Genomic DNA, 17,401 nt, shown 5'->3' on the forward strand with positions numbered 1-17,401 from the left:
CCAACACCCATTTATGATAAAAACTCTCACCAAAATAGGAATTGAAGGAAAATTCCTCAACATAATAAAGGGCATATATGCAAAGCCAACGGCCAATATCACTCTAAATGGAGAGAACCTGAAAGCATTTCCCTTGAGAACGGGAACCAGACAAGGATGCCCTTTATCACCGCTCTTATTCAACATCGTACTTGAAGTCCTAGCCAGGGCAATTAGGCTAGACAAAGAAATAAAGGGTATTCAGATTGGTAAGGAGGAAGTAAAGCTATCACTATTTGCAGATGACATGATCGTATACATGGAAAACCCTAAGAAATCCTCCAGAAAACTACTGAAACTAATAGAAGAGTTTGGAAGAGTCTCAGGATATAAAATAAACATACAAAAATCACTTGGATTCCTCTACATCAACAAAAAGAACACCGAAGAGGAAATAACCAAATCAATACCATTCACAGTAGCCCCCAAGAAGATAAAATACTTAGGAATAAATCTTACCAAGGAAGTAAAAGACCTATACAAAGAAAACTATAAAACTCTGCTACAAGAAATTCAAAAGGACACGCTCAAATGGAAAAACATACCCTGCTCATGGATAGGAAGACTCAACATAGTAAAAATGTCTGTTCTACCAAAAGCCATTTATACATACAACGCACTTCCAATCCAAATACCAATGTCATACTTTAAGGGAATAGAGAAACAAATCACTAATTTCATATGGAAAGGAAAGAATCCCCGGATAAGCAAAACATTACTGAAAAAGAAGAAGAAAGTGGGAGGCCTCACCCTACCTGATTTCAGAACCTATTATATAGCTACAGTAGTCAAAACAGCCTGGTACTGGTACAACAACAGGCACATAGACCAATGGAACAGAATTGAGAATCCAGATATAAATCCATCCACGTATGAGCAGCTGATATTTGACAAAGGACCAGTGTCAGTCAATTGGGGAAATAATAGTCTTTTTAACAAATGGTGCTGGCATACCTGGATATCCATTTGCAAAAGAATGAAACAGGACCCATACCTCACACCATGCACAAAAACTAACTCCAAGTGGATCAAAGACCTAAACATAAAGACTAAAACGATAAAAATCTTGGAAGAAAAAATAGGATCTACCCTAGGAGCCCTAATACAGGGCATAAACAGAATACAAAACATTACCAAAAATGATAAAGAGAAACCCGATAACTGGGAGCTCCTAAAAATCAAACACCTATGCTCATCTAAAGACTTCACCAAAAGAGTAAAAAGACCACCTACAGACTGGGAAAGAATATTCAGCTATGACATCTCAGACCAGCGCCTGATCTCTAAAATCTACATGATTCTGTCAAAACTCAACCACAAAAAGACAAACAACCCAATCAAGAAGTGGGCAAAGGATATGAACACACATTTCACTAAAGAAGATATTCAGGCAGCCAACAGATACATGAGAAAATGCTCTCGATCATTAGTCATTAGAGAAATGCAAATTAAAACTACGATGAGATTCCATCTGACACCAACTAGACTGGCATTAATTCAAAAATCACAAAATAATAAATGTTGGAGAGGCTGCGGAGAGACTGGAACTCTCATACACTGCTGGTGGGATTGTAAAATGGTACAACCACTGTGGAAATCCATCTGGCGTTATCTTAAACAGTTAGAAATAGAACTACCATACAAACCAGAAATCCCACTCCTCGGAATATACCCTAAAAATACAAGACCCTTCACACAAACAGATATATGCACACCCATGTTTATTGCAGCTCTGTTTACAATAGCAAAAAGCTGGAAGCAACCAAGATGTCCATCAACGGACGAATGGGTAAATAAATTGTGGTATATTCACACAATGGAATACTACGCATCCATAAAGAACAGTGACGAATCTCTGAAACATTTCATAACATGGAGGAATCTGGAAGGCATTATGCTGAGCGAAATGAGTCAGTTGCAAAAGGACAAATATTGTATAAGACCACTATTATAAGATCTTGAGGAATAGAAAAAACGGAAAAGAACACATACTTTTGTGGTTACAAAGGGGGGAGGGAGGGAGGGAGGGAGGGAGAGGGCTTTTTATTGATCAATCTGTAGATGGGAACTGCTTTGGGTGAAGGGAAAGACAACACTCAAAACAAGGAAGGTCAGCCTAATTGGACAGGATTAAAAGTAAAGAGGTTTCCGAGATAAAATGAAAGCTTCAAAGGATAGCGAAGCAGGGGCTGGGGTCTGGGGAACTTGGTTTGAGAGGACTTCTAAGTCAATGGGCAAAACAATTCTATTATGAAAACACTCTGCATCCCACTTTGAATTGTGGCACCTGGGGTCCTAAATGCCAACAAGCAGCCATCTAAAATACATTAATTGGTCTCAACCCACCGGGAGCAAAGGCAAAGGAAGAACACCAAGGTCACACGACAACTAAGAACCCAAGAGACAGAAAGGGCCACTTGAACCAGAGACCTGCAATATCCTGAGACCAGAAGAACAAGTTGGTGCCCGGCCACAATCGATGTCTGCCCTGTCAGGGAGCACAAGAGACAACTCCTGAGGGAGCAGGAGACCAATGGGATACAGACCCCAAATTCTCATTAAAAGACCACACCTAATGGTATGATTCCGACTAGAGGAATCCCAGAGACAATGCTCCCCAGAACTTCTGATGGCACAGGACAGGAACCAACCCCGAAGACAAATCATCAGGCATGAAAAGGACTGGTCAGTGGGGGGGAGAGAGATACTGATGAAGAGCGAGCTAATTAAATCAGGTGGACACGGGAGAGTGTGTTGGCAACTCTTGACTGGAGGGGGGATGGGAAGATAGAGAGAGATGGAAGAAGGTAAAATTGGCACGAAATGAGAGACTGTAAGGGCTGACTCAATAGGGGGAGAGCAAGTGGGAGAAGGGAGTAAGATGTATGTAAACCTACATGTGACAGACTGATTGGAATGGTAAATGTTCACTTGAAGCATAATAAAAATTTAAAAAAAAAAAAAAAAATCCAGGCTGCCTGTACCAGGCTAAGAAGAAATGTTAGTGATGAGCGTCCCTCCATATCAATGATCCTCAAAAGGAAAAAAACAACAGTTGCCGTCGAGTCGACTCGGACCCATGGCAACTCATGTGTGTCGGAGTAGAACTGTGCTCCTTACAGTTATCAATGGCTGATGTTTCAGAAGTAGATCTCCAGGCCTTGCTCTTGAGGCACGTCTGGGTGGACTCTAACCATCAGCCTTTAGGTTAGCAGCTGAGAGCATTGATCTTCTGCACCATTCAGGGTCTCCTTCCTCCAAAGTAGTGAAGCACATAACAGCCCCAGAGCTCCTCAGGGTCCAGCTCCTGAATCCTTGCTCCTTACCTGCCCCAACATTGTGTTGTATGAACGTTCTAAACAGCGGCCAGCCAGAAAGCAGCGTGGTAGCTCTAGGAGGCCCTGTCTGGGGGGTATTTTTCTCAGATACACATTTCTGGTGAGCCTCCCCGATTGCCTCCTGGCAGGAAGGAACTCCTTTGATGTATTAATTAAAATCAGCTCTGCCCAGAACCAGGGTTCACCACTGTTGTTTGCTAAGCTGCTCCTAACAAGTTTTCAAAGGAAAGCTGCAAACTTGATGTCCAACCAGTTACAGTAATTTTCTGATGGCAGCCTTCTACCCAGCAAACCTGAAATACCCACCTTGGTTTGTTCAGGTTTTACAGGGTACATGGGCTGCTCTGAAGATCATTCTCAATACAGTCAGTTGAGTTAACGTCTGGTCCATGTTGTAATGCTGGCAAAGTATCATATGCCACTTTGACAATCAGCTTGACAGTATGATACTTTAATGTATAATTGAATAAGCAATTGGGTTCTATTATAGTACAGTGGTTTGGCTTAATTCTTTTCCAGGGCTGTGATTTTCTTGTTAATAAACACTTTCGGGGGTTACAAATTCTGAAACATCAACACTCTATACTCCGTGAAAGTGGGATGCCACTAATTAATGTAAGAGCTTATTCCAGCAGTTTGGCCCCACAGGCAGCACTAAAAACTTTTGCTTTTACTCAACTCAGAGCTTCGGCAACCAATCAAATGGTGACTGAGCTGTTGGTTACCTGAAGTTCTCTCTGCAAAGGGCAAAGGACGGGGCTCCAGAACCTTTTCTGTGAATGGGGGGAACCAGATGACTTGGCTTCACTTAGCCCTCTCTCGACCTAGCATTTAGCCCAGGGCTTCAGCCCCCAGGATCCCTCATTGGATCTGTTTTTGCAAATGGACAATGCTTGAAAAACCTTGAGGGTTCTAAGGAAGCAGAAGTGGCAGCCACAAATTGGTGGTCCAAGGTTATCATCTGCCTTAAGTGAACACGAGGAGTGATTCACTAGGACACCTTCAGAGTCCAGTGTGGGTCATGATCTGTCCTTACCCAGCACCAAGAGAAATGATGGTCAGTGTCAGGGAGGAGCCATGTGTGGAGCAGAGTGCGTATGTGATAAAGCATCCAGAACTGTGAAATACAACTACACACCACTCTAAATGGTCCAGGGGAGGTTTCCTGAGGATTTGGGAAGTGTGTGATTGAAGATGAGTGGTACAAACGGTTAAGGCGTTTGGCTGCTAACCAAAAGGTTGGAGGTTCAAGTCCACCCAGAGGTGCCTCGGAACAAAGGCCTGACAATCTACTTCTGAAAAATCCATCACTGAAAAGCCTGTGGGGCACAGTTCTACTCTGACACACATGGAGTCGCCATGAGTTGGAATCCACTTGATGGCCACTAGTTTTTCTTTATGATTAAAAAGAGGTGCATATTGGGTGGGAATGGAGGGATTTTTGCACTGGTTCAAAGGAGCCTTGGCAGAGGAACTTGGATCAATGTGTGCTTTACAGACAAGGTCTAGGAAGGAAGCTATCACAGGAGAAGGCCTGTCTATGGGGAGGGACCAAGCCCCTCTCACTAACTGGAGCGCTACTGGTAACTCAGCACTATACCAGTCTGTGGGAAACCTGAGCACTGCTCGATCACCACAGCCCCTTCCTCATCCTTGCCTCCCAAGCTCCCATCATGCCTTCTCTGGAAGCTGCAGTAGCTTGTCCCCTTCTAATCCATTCTGCAGCCAGGACACTCTTTATGAAAAGTTATCCCCAGTCCTTTTATTTCCCTGCCTCTAACCCTTTAATCCAAGGAGCCCTGGTGGTGCAATGGTTAAACATTTGGCTGCAACTAGCCACCCTGTAGGAGAAAGACCTGGCGATCTACTGCCATAAAGATTCCAGCCTAGGAAACCTTGTGGAACAGTTCTGCTTTGTCCTGTAGTGTCACTATGAGTCACAGTCAACTTGATGGCACATGACAACCTTTTAATATCTCCTCATCCCATCACACAAAATACAAACGTCTTAGCGATGCCCACAGTCTACCAGTGATCTGCCACCCTGTCCAGCACACAGCCTCTCCTGCACTTCCCTAGGCAGTCACTAAACCACCCCCTTCCTCTTATCGTTCACATCTCAGATGTCACCTCCTCAGTGAATCCTTCCTTCTAGACTCTTCCTAACTGAAGTTCTAAAAATGAAAAAATTTCTACATCCCTGTAAACCACTGTTCTGTTTTTCTTCAAAGCCATTATAATATGAAATTATTTAGATTGCCAACCATTTGTCAAAAAAAAAATCTAAGTCCTTCTGCAGTTCAGCCCAATATCAACTGCCCCACCCACGTCCTAGAAGGCCCCTGCTTCAGCCACACGCCTGCAGCCCCCCTCCACCTCAGCCTGTACTTCCCTGCATGTGGACCCAACTCTTAATGCCACGTTTCCCACGCTGTTTTACTTAACGTGTTTTTTAAATCAACACTCATTTTTAACTTAAATAATTTTACTTTAAAGAGGAAACTTGAGATCACTGCCGAAAATGGGAGGATGTAAAATAAATATGATGAAAACACAACAAACGTTGCATTCTAGTTGGAGTCTTCTTTAGAGAGGTCACGTTGGCACCACGTTAATGGCATACTAGTACCAACGGAGACTTTCTTCTTGGTTAATCAGAAGGACTGAAAGACAGTTGAAAAGGAAAGAACTTTCCCTCAATTGAATTCAAAGCTGTTTGCAGCTTTACCTTTGTAGGACTGGTGATCATCTTCTGGGCCATAGGAGCATGTGTCCTGTCTTTAAACAAAGGAAGCTTAAAGCTTCCCAAAATAACAATTGAATGTTGGCTCTTTTGCCAAGTCTGACAATGGCTGGTAGCTGCCTCCAAGGCCATGTCAGGACTCACCAGGAAAGGGAGCCACAATCAAGTGAAACCAGGCATGGGCGCAAATTGGGAGAGAATTGTCGCAGGCCTCACGTGTTTGCTGAAGCTGTTTCCATTGCCTAGAATAACACTTTCCTTCCAAATCCTTGATTTCTTAAAGTCAATCTCAGACCCCCACTACCAGCAAGAATTACTTTCTCCCGGATATTCTGAGAGCACTTTGTTGGAACTTCTAGTCCAGTAAGTATCCCAGTCTGACTTGTATTAGATTACTGACGTGCAAATCCGCTGTTGGGTGGGAAGACCCTCGGAGGCAAAGATTTTTGGCTTCCTCATCTTTATATCTTTCATAAGACCTAGAATAGGGCCTGGAAAGTATCAAGTGCTCGGCAAATGCTCGTTGGTTTGAACTGAAAGTAGAAACAGAGAAAAGGATCTAAAAAATTAAGTATTTGCCTCTCTCTGTAATGCAGTTATTTCCCTTTTGAGACTTTATTTCTCTAAATGCCTGTCTAAACAGAACCATCAACCCACAGAAATGGTTTATTTAATCTCTCTGTTCTTGATAGTATTTTATAAAACCTATAATAACTAAATACATGAATATATTTTATAACAACGCCCGAGTTTATATTCAGCTACTTTCTTTAAGAAGTGATGTAAAACTAGCAGCGTTCATTTGTCTCTTGCTTTGAAGACAATTCAGCATTTTACTAAAGGTTAGTTGCAAATTCTGAGAAAACATTTAAATTATTGTGAATCATCCCTCCTACTGTATTCCATTATGCAGCTATAAAAATGTCACCAGCCAAGGCAATGTGAGCACTGCCATCAGGGAATTGATCATTACCCCGCATGCCTTCTGATACGGCCCTCAGTGCTTAGGAGGGAGGCCCCGTCAGAACCAACACGTTGTCAGGGCTTTGACCAGAAATCCTGTTAACACTACCTTCCCCCAGAATAATTTCAGGCAGATAAAGTGGGATTGCTGCAGGTACTTTTTTTTTTTTTTAATCTCTTTTCAAAGCTGTATAGAAGTAGAATTCCCATTCAAGGAGCCAGCACAGACTTCAATCTATTGAATGTGAATAAAGACTTTGGTTCAAGTCTTTGCAAACTTTGTCACCTGCTTTCCTCCACAAAACAGTGTCTGTGAAAAGGGTTTCAACTTCTGCTGTTGCACTGAAAGAAGGAAACAAGTCTGTACGACCTGGGCCGCGGTGCAAGCAGTCAGGTTTAACTGATGTGACTTACCAACGGGAAGGAGAGTCAGAGAGCTATAGTTCATTGACTCCCCGAAGGGGTGCTGTTATTTTATGTACTGCTGAGAAAGAAAAACACTGCCAAGTAAATTATGACACAGCGTTTATTGTAAGACACGGTTTAATGTTAAAATGTGAAACACGGTGCATCTTAGAGTTGATGAGCTATGGAATTTACAAAGTGCTGGTGACTCACTGTGCCTTCCGTGCAGTGTGGGGAGGCCCCGGAGAGCACAGAGTGAGAGCCTTGACTCTGATCTTCCCTTGCACAGCCTCTTTCGTCTCTCCCAGGATTCAGAGCTACTGCACAGGCTTGGAGACATCCTGGCTACCAAATGCAAGCCAGGTACTTCCTGTGGAATGGTTCTACGGGGTCTCCTCTACCCAGCTGCCAGATAAAATACACAGTATCCAGTTAATCTGAATTTCACAGAAACAGCGAATAATTTTTTTAGTATGCAAAAGCTGAGCAATGAATAAGGAATTACGCTGTTGGTGAAGAATATGAAATATACCATGGACTGCCAAAAGAACAAACAAATCTGTCCTGTAAGAGGTACAGCCATAATGTTCCTTAGAAGTGGGGATGACAAGACGTCATCTCACGTACTTTGGACATGTTATCAGGAGGGACCAGTCCCTGGAGAAGAACATCATGCTTGGTAAAGTCGAGGGTCAGTGAAAAAGATGAAGACCCTCAATGAGATGGATTGACACAGTGGCTGCAACAATGGGCTCAAGCATAACAATGATTGTGAGGATAGCACAGGACCAGGCAGCGTTTTGTTTGTTGTACACAGAGTGGCCGTGAGTCAGAATTGACTTGATAGCACTTAACAACAAGCTTGTCCCAAATACTGTGTAAGACATACTAAAAAATTTAACTGCACATCTTATATTTTTATTTGCTAAATCTGGCAACCCTACTCTCAGGGTAATTTTGACTGCTTTTTCCATGACCACGTGCTCCAGAACCCTAACCCTTACCTGGGAGCCTCCATGAATATTTATTCACTCTTTCCAACAACCCTGAGAGGTAGGCATCATTACGAGTCATCTTACAGCTGAAGGAGCTAAGTTTCCTTCTCAGACTTGGATCTCTCGTTAGATTTATTGGTTTGGATCTAAATTCTGATAATTAGACTTTCTAATCCTTTCACAGAATAGGTAATAGAAATATACAGGTTATTGGGTAACCATAAAGATAGTAAAGGTACTTGTGGAAACAGCCTCTGTAGGGTGGTCAGTGCCACTGTCACGGGGACGGTGTATCCAGCTAGGAATAATGTTAGCAGCAGTAGTAGTCATAGCAGCAGCAGTTGACACTTCAGAGCACTTAGTCTGTGTCAGACACATCACTGCTCACTGCCATTGAGTCAGTTCTGACCCATGGTGACCCCATGTATGTCAGAGTAGAACTGTGCTCCATAGAATTTTTCATGGCTGATTTTTCAGAAGTAGATCACTAGGCCTTTTTTCTGCCGTGTCTCTGGGTGGACTTGAACCTTCCAACCTTTCAGTTAGCAGCCGAGCACATTAATCGTTTGTACCACCACGGGCTCTACTCACAACCCTGACAGAGGGGAAACTGAGGCATAAAGATGTTAAGAATCTTGCCCTTTTAAAGTCTGGCCTTAAACTTCAACTTCATCTTTAAACCTCACCTTCTTAGAGTGTCTTTGATGGCCTCAGATAATCCTCCCTACCTCCCCCACCATCACTCTTTTTGACAACACTTTGTTTCTTTGAAAGCACTTATAATAATATGAAACTAAATTGACTTTCAGAGTAGGTTAGCCCCACCCAGTCCCCTTCCTCTTTGGTAAGGCTCATCTGTCTGGTAATTAGCCCTTTGGTGTCTATCCTCCCTACCTGGTGCCCCATGAGGACTGTGAAGGGGCCTGTATGGTTCAGTGGTCTGGTTCAAAGGCTGACCCCTGGCATCGCAGTTGCTGTTGTGTTGTTAGGTGCCATCAAGTCAGTTCTGACTCATATTGACCCCAGGCACAGCAGAAGGAAACACTGCCCGCTCCTGCGCCGCCCTCACAGTCGTTATGCTTGAGCCCACTGTTGCAGCCACTGTGTCAGTCCATCCCATTGAGGGTCTTCCTCTTTTTTGCTGACCCTTTACTTTACCAAGCATGATGTCCTTCTCCAGGGACTGATCCTTCCTGATAACACATCCAAAGTATGTGAGATGAAGTCTCACCATCCTTGCTTCTACGGATCATTCTGTCTGTACTTCTTCCAAGAGAGATTTGTTCCTTCTTCTTGCAGTCCGTGATATATTCAATATTCTTCACCAACACCATAACTGAGAGGCATCAATTCTTCTTTGGTCTTCCTTATTCATTGTCCAGCTTTCGCATAAAATATGAGGTAATTGCAAATGCTGTCGCTTGGGTCAGGCACACCTTAGTCCTTAAAGTGACATCTTTGGATTTTAACGCTTGAAAGAGGTCTTTGGCAGCAGAATGAGAGTTTCAGAACTCTTAATTGTGCTCATGTAGAATCTGTACATAGACAAAGAGGCGGTCCTTCGAACTGAACAAGGGCATACAGCATGGTTTAAAATCAGGAAAGGTGTGCATCAGGGTTGTATCCTTTCCCCATACTTATTGGTATTCAATCTCTATGCTGAGAAAATAATCCGAGAAGCTGGACAATATGAAGAACGCAGCATTAAAACTGGAGGAAGACTCAAGGCATTGCAAGGACAGGATAAATATCTAGCATGTTAATAAATGGTCACTGCCTTTCCCTGTGGGCAGCCTAAGGGAAAGTTCACCTGAGGTGAAACTCCTCCATCAAAGCTTCCCCAAGACACAGTAGCAGTGCCTTTTGGATAAGCTGCTTTTTAAGGTCATTAGGGCTTCTCTGGGTTAGCCAGGGGAACCCAGGCTCTTGGGTTGCCTTAGGGAAGCTGAACTCTGCTCCAAACTGCAGCATGTTCAATTTCAAAGTCACCTGGGTGGCTCTTCTTGACCCAAGTCTTGCCCACCAGTGCCTCTCCTGAGCACCCTGTTCCCAAAGGAATTAAAAATGCATCAGGGGCTCCTGCACTGATCACCATCCTAGTGCTGCTGTGACAAGCCTTGTGGCCCAAAGCCCCAAACACCCTTTTGACAGAAGCGTAAACAGTAGAAAACACAGTTCAAGAGCCAGGTTTGCAAATGACAGCCTGGATACTGTTGGTTGTGACGCAAACAGTGGACTAAAAGTGAGATTGTTATTTCTGTATGTTGTGTGGATTCTGTCTAAACCCGTTGCCTTCGAGTTGATTCTGACTCATAGCTACCCCATAAGGTTTCCAAGGAGCAGCTGGTGGATCCCAAACTGCTGACCTTTTGGTTAGCAGACATACCACTGCACCACCAGGGCTCCAGGGTCTGCCTACACATATAAACATGCAGTCACTTCTCCCAAATGCATTGCTTCTCATGACTGCACCTTAGAATCACATGCCAAGTTTTTTAAAATTCCCAAACCCAGGTGGCCCCCAGAGCAATTAAATCAGAATCTCTGAGGCAGGACCCAGGCAGCCATATTTTTTTAAAACTCTCCAAGCGATTCCAGCAGGCAGCCAGGGTTAAGCACCCCTGTTCTAAAGACAGCTTACATGCTCTGTGCCTTTTCGGAGGGAACGAACCCTCCTAAGTTTTAAAAGCCATATACAGCAGAGCTTTGCAACTATGATTAGTTTTTGTTTTATTTCCAGTTTCTCGTAAACAACTTCTAAACGTTGGCACAGTATTGCCATCTGTGAGGCATATGACAATAACAGACGGTCACCTAATAACCAGGAAGGCATTAATGTTCAGAGACTCTAAATTATTTGGATTCATCTGGCATGATCTGTGCTGATGAGGCCACTTTAGGCTTGATTTCTGTGCCTTTCAGTGGGAGCCAGAAGAGGGAAGGCCATGTTTCCTGGGGTTTGCATCATTCTTTGTCATCCTATTGAATTGTTAAAAGATGGATTTATAACAGACCTAGAGCTAGTAGCAAAATGAAAATGAGTTCTTGAGTAGAATAGCAATCCCTTTTGACTCGCCTGTAGCAACTGCGTGCGTCATACCTGCCTTTGCAAGGAAGGAAATGACTTCCTGATGTGGTTTTCTTCCACTAAGAAGAATTAAATCTATGTGGAAAAATGTAAAACCAGCATGCTAGCAGCCAGATTCTGAAGGAAAGATCCATGACCCTCATAAACATATTTGTGGCCCAGTTGTATGCTAATGAACCTCATTTAGGCTCAAACTAACCCGAATGGAAATACAGCTCAGCTGGAGAGCCAGGCTCTCCTTCCCACACTGTTTTGCCTTCTGTATCAAAGTTTGCTCTGAAATAAGTAGGGAAATTCTCCATCTGCTGCAGACTGCCAAGGTGGGGTGCCTGGGTTAGATTAGGAGTGTCTGGGGCCTAAGATGTCAAACTCGACTGTTCAGTTGCCTTTTTGCTGTGTTGACAACATTCTTTTCAAAGGCTCTAGCTTTCTATGTACACACACCAGGTGGAGTAGGGTAGCAGTATCTGTGGAAATTTTCTCTCTTTAATGGGACTGTAGATCTTCTGCGATAGATAAAAAGGCAAAAGTTGTTGGGGGCGGGCCAAAGTCAAACCCTGGCACTGCTACGAACAAGCTGGGTGATCTTGGACAGGTGAACGAATCTGTTCGAACCAAACCTCAATATCTGCATCAATAAATGAGGTTAAATAGCGCCTCCCTTATGGGTTATTATAAGGATTGAATAAGTAATGCGTGTCAGAAGAAGCTGCCCTTCCCATTATAAATACTAGGTGTCACTGGTGCTATTAAAATGTTTTGCCTCAGTCTTTCGAAATGACTTACATGAAATACGACACCATGGATTTTGTGAGGAGCTTACACCTTCAGCAATTTACAAGTCAGAGCCACACACAGGGATAACAAATTTAGTTAACAAAAATGCATTGCAATAGAAGAATTAAGGGGGGAAATCGAGCCCTTTTAATGAGAGAATTCTGAAAACATCCTATTTCTCTCTGATAGAATAGAGGTTTTACTCGCTCTTTATGTGTAAACCTAAGACATATGGAAGATGTTTTCTTAATAAATATGGGTATTTGGAGAGGATTTTAAAATGATCCAGGTGACTAAGGCCAACTGTTAACTTTTTGATAAGTTTTCACCGTTTGCCTGCGTGAAGTCTCCTTTAAATGGTATACTCCTTATTTCTTACTCAGAACTCATGGTTCTTGTGTTATTGTCATGAATCCTGTAGAAGAAGGGCTGAGGCACAGAGAAGCCTGGTAAACCACAGGCCACTTTAAAGGAGTGATCGAGAATGGTGTGTGCTTATGCCAAAGACCAAATCAAACCTACTGCCACCCAGTTGATTGTGACTCGTAGTAACCCTGGAGGGTAGAACAGAACTTTCCTACAGGGTTTCCAAGGCTGTGACTCTACAGAAGTACACTGTCTCATCTTTCTCCTGAAGACCAGTGGGAAGTTCAAACCACCAAACTTTCAGTTAACAGCCAAGTGCCTTAATTAACCACTATACCACCGGGGCTCCTTATGCTAGAGGAGGCAAACTCAATGCCTTCAGGGTCTTGGAAAGAAAACAAATGAGTGAGGGCTACCACCCACCAAGCATAAGAACATTAGAGAACAGTGGGGATTATGGTGAATGGCAGGACATTTCAGCCAAAAAATATCAGCGAGGCCACTCCCCAGCCTCAGCCCAGCAAACAGCCACAGTACAGCCCAATGTGGTTATTTTATTATAGAAGCTAGAGATATGGATTCTTATGTGAAACCTCCCCATTTAAAAATGTTGGCAACTAATGCCATAAAAAGACACACATACCTACAGGCCTCTAATATGCTAACTCTGCCCAGTCTTCCCTCCACAATACTTTTTCGAGGGGATCCTAAGGCCCCATTACTGAGCCTGTCTGTTTTTTCTTTTTCTTTTTTTCCTCCAAAGCTCCACAAACATGACAAAGAAGAGGACTCCCCGGCCTCTTGGAGATCAGAGGAGGAAATGGCGGCAGAAGCTGCAGCGCTGCGTGTCTACTTCCAGTGACTCAGGTACATGGTCATACAACACCCCACAGGCTCAGGAAAGGGGTTCCCTGCTGAGGGCGGGGGCACAGAGCAGCAACTTCACCAACATCCTTGTGTGGTGGTTGCAAAAGACAAAAGGCAGAGAAAACCCTGGGCCTTGAGGAACTTACTCCCAGCCTGCCTACTTATCTCCACCACCTTCTACCAAACTCTGCAGTCTGTTTGCTTTCTTCCTTCCAAGCCGGCTTCCCAGGCCACCTTCACCCCTCTCCAGCCCTGTCCCTCTCCAATCCAGTCTCCACAGAGCAGTGAGAAAGCATTTTTTAATGCAAACCTGATTGCCCAAAAGGTCAAAACCTTTTAAGAGAATCACAGGACCCTCGGGCCAAAGTCCCAGGTTCTTATGTAAGCCAGCTAACTAGGTGCCCTGGAGTCAATTCTGACTCCTGGCAACCCCCTGCGTGTCAGTGTAGAACTGCTGCATAGGGTTTTCAACAGCTAATGTTTCAGAAGCAGATCACCAAGCCTTTCTTCCAAGGTGCCTCTGGCTGCACTCAAAGCTATAATCTTTTGGTTAGCAGCCCAGTACATTAACTACCCAGGGACTCCAGGTAAGTGGGTATAGGCCCTATGCCCCAGCTTTCTCTCCCCCCTAACCATACCAGCCACACCCAGGCACACTTTGCTGCTTTCACCCCCGGCTTTTCTCCCAGCTGCTGTTTGGTAAACTGCTCTTTGTGTTTCCCCCGTGTTTTGGCTGCTAGGAAGCTCAGGCAGCAGAGAAATGTCAGGGCTTGATATGGTTCTCTCTCTGCATTAGTGCTGTGTAATTCTGGGGAGATCGGAGGTTTAAGACTCAGGTAGGAAGCTGTGGCCAGTTTCCTTTTCAAAAATGCATCTGCACAGCAGATATTATACAATTTTTTTTTTTTCTTCTGCAGTTTATTACTAAATGGGGCCGCCATGCAACGTTTGGGACAGGCCTAGACTTTTAAGAAGTAAATAAATAATAACTTGGGACTTTTAGCCTGAGGGCCCTGTGATTCTATCAAAAGATTTTGACTTTTTTGTTTATCTGAAATTCAAATTTCACTGAGCGTTCTGTATTTTGAAGGAGGCCTGGCGGCATAGTAGTTAAACGCTTGGCTGCCAACCAAAAGGTCGGGGGTTTGAACCCATCAGCCAACCCGTGGGAGAAAGTCGTGGCTCTCTGCTTCCTTAAGGGTTTACAGCCTATGGGGCAGTTCTACTTTGTCCTGCAGGGTCACTATGAGACGGAATTGGTGGCAATGGGTTTGGTCTGGCTCTGTATTTTATCTGTCAACGCTGTTAATAAACCTTCTTAGAGACTATAACCACCCCCCCCCCAAAAAAAAAACTTGTTGTGATGGAGTCTGACTCGCAGTGACCGTATAAGACAGAGTAGAAATGCCCCCATGCAGTTTCCAAGGAGCACCTGATGGATTGGAACTGTCAACCTTTTGGTTAGCAGCTGTAGCACTTAACCACTACGCCACCAGGGTTTCCATTAGAGATTATGAAGCCCAGGAAAAGATCCTCTCCTCTGTATTTCCTTTCTAGAACTGTCTGCATCATCTGGCCTGAGCAAATGTGTTTATATTGTAAGCTGCTGAGACAGATGAGATACAAATTAAAAACACTCTTAGTTAACAAATACTGGTAGCAACTGAATTACATAAAATTGTATCAAGCACTTAGTGATTACGAATTTTAGCTGGAAAACACATTTATCGTTTTCTGTTTTCACTTCAAAATGTCTTTTTTTAGTTATTCTAAGTACTTTTGCTAGCTTCATTTGTTTAAAATATACGTGCGTTTCCTAGCCTCTCGGTCTCCACCTATCAACTACCCCCACCCATTATCAGTAAGGGTGTTATGCTTAGGCCCTGGCCTTCCAGAAAGCTTCTTTCCTTCTCCCATGTCATCCTTTTATTGGTTGGACACTGAATCGCCTGAAGGGATAGAGCAGGGTGCTAGCAGAAGCTGTCTTTTATATTTTATTTTTAACCTTTTCCACTTTCTCATTTTTTTTTTTTTTTTTGGTAGGATCAAGCTAGTTTACCTAAGAACAGAGGCCTGTGGGCATGACTGCAAAGCCAGTGTGTCATTTTACAGTGTCCTGTTCAAATGGGGTCACCATTCCGACTCCGCTCTCTAAGCTGATTGTCTCCCATCCCGGGGTTTTCCTATGTAATGGGTACTTTCAGGTAGAGGCGAAAGAAAGCTCTAGGCTTTTCCTGAGGCTGGCTGAATTGTACTGTGTTGTAGAGCACATTTTATAGACACTTGAAGAGGATCTAAACTTACTACCAAAGCTTCCTGCATGGGAAATTTCCAGGCAAATCAACTTGCCTTATAAACCCTGGTGGCATAGTGGTTAAGAGCTACGGGTGCTAACCAAAAGGTCAGCAGTTTGAATCCACCAGGTGCTCCTTGGAAACTCTATGGGGCAGTTGTACTCTGTCCTATAGGGTCCCTATGAGTTGTAATCGACTCTATGGCAATGGGTTTGATTTTTTTGGTGTAAGTCTCGCCAGAAAGATATTCATCCTAACTTGTTATATTTTTAAATTAACATTTGTATTTCTCTTTGAAGGTCTTTGTTTATAGGCCAAATGATTCACCTTGAGTCTTCTTGCTGTTAGATGATTGACAGATATCACATAACTAGTGACTGGATGACATATGGGGATGCCGTGGGTTCGAATCAACTCGGTGGCAATTTTTTGTGGGGGGAGGTAGTAACTAGAAGAGGTGGGACTTAAACTTACAGCTCAAAGATTTTTCAAGAGCATCATCATTGCCTGTAGTATAAAGAGACTAAATGTACGCCCCTTTGGAGACAAAGAAGGAGCCCCCATGGCGCAGTGGTTAAAGCACTGGGCTGCTAACCCAAAGGTTTGCGGTTCGGATCTGCCAGCCTCTCCAGATGTCGTAGTCTGCTTCCGTAAAGATCCACAGCCTTGGAAACCCTGCGAGCACTTCCACTCTGTCCTGCGAGTCCTCTGTGCTGTGAGCCAGAGTCGACTCAACAGCAGTAGGTTTCATTTTTGGAGGGTGTTAGAGACAAAGAAGTCCCTGGGTAGTGCAAATGATTAACCCACTCGGCTGATAACTGAAAGGTTGGAAGTCTGAGTCCACCCAGAGGCACCTCTAAAGAAAGGCCTGGCAATCAGCTTCTGAAAAAAATGAGTCATTGAACACCCTACGGGGCCCAGTTCTACTCTGATGCACATGGGTTGCCGTGAATCGGAGTCAACACGACAGCACCTGGTTGCTTTACAGACAAAAGGGAAAAGAAAATGTTCTCTTTTTTCAGGTCCTTTTTCACCCACACCCTCCCCCCCTTTCAAAATGCATATACATGGCAAATTTTAATGTGCTGTCAAGAAGTCCGTGGGTCTTCTGAAATTTGTTAATAAATATGGTCAGCATGCAATATTTGGGACCTATCTAAACTAAAAAATTACTTGTTACTTATCTAAAATTCAGCAAGTCAGTCTCAGGGAGAGCATGCGTAAAGGATTTTAAACATGGTGCTCACCGCATGAGACTGCGCAGTTCTCCGCGTGCACGAAGGCAGCCATCGGCTTCCTATTCAGAAGCCAACACTGATGGAGGATTTACAAGACCGAGATTCTATTGTTGCAGGTGATGAGAGACCTGGGGCTTGGTCGCGCTAAGTGTTATCCTGAGTTAAATGGCTAGTAAGTGGTGGAGCTCAGATTTGAAACCAAGGCAGTGACCGATTCCAGTATTTTTACTGCCACCTCCAGCCAACAGTTCCTTCTGCCCCAGATCCCATGGACCCTGTAAATAGTCT

At 43.8% G+C, this 17,401-nt stretch overlaps 1 protein-coding gene across 1 annotated transcript in view; it reads left to right on the top strand.

Annotated features, from left to right (window-relative positions):
- The window catches only part of FHIT (fragile histidine triad diadenosine triphosphatase), a 338,197-nt gene that overhangs the window by 294,818 nt on the left and 25,978 nt on the right, over window positions 1-17,401 (top strand). The window contains exon 4 of the mRNA XM_023548098.2: window positions 13,478-13,581. Coding sequence (XP_023403866.1) covers window positions 13,478-13,576 — 99 coding nt within the window. The 3' untranslated portion in view covers window positions 13,577-13,581. The remainder of the gene's footprint in view (window positions 1-13,477; window positions 13,582-17,401) is intronic.

Source organism: Loxodonta africana, chromosome 22 (genome assembly GCF_030014295.1).
Source record: "Loxodonta africana isolate mLoxAfr1 chromosome 22, mLoxAfr1.hap2, whole genome shotgun sequence".
Classification (NCBI taxonomy): domain Eukaryota; kingdom Metazoa; phylum Chordata; class Mammalia; order Proboscidea; family Elephantidae; genus Loxodonta; species Loxodonta africana.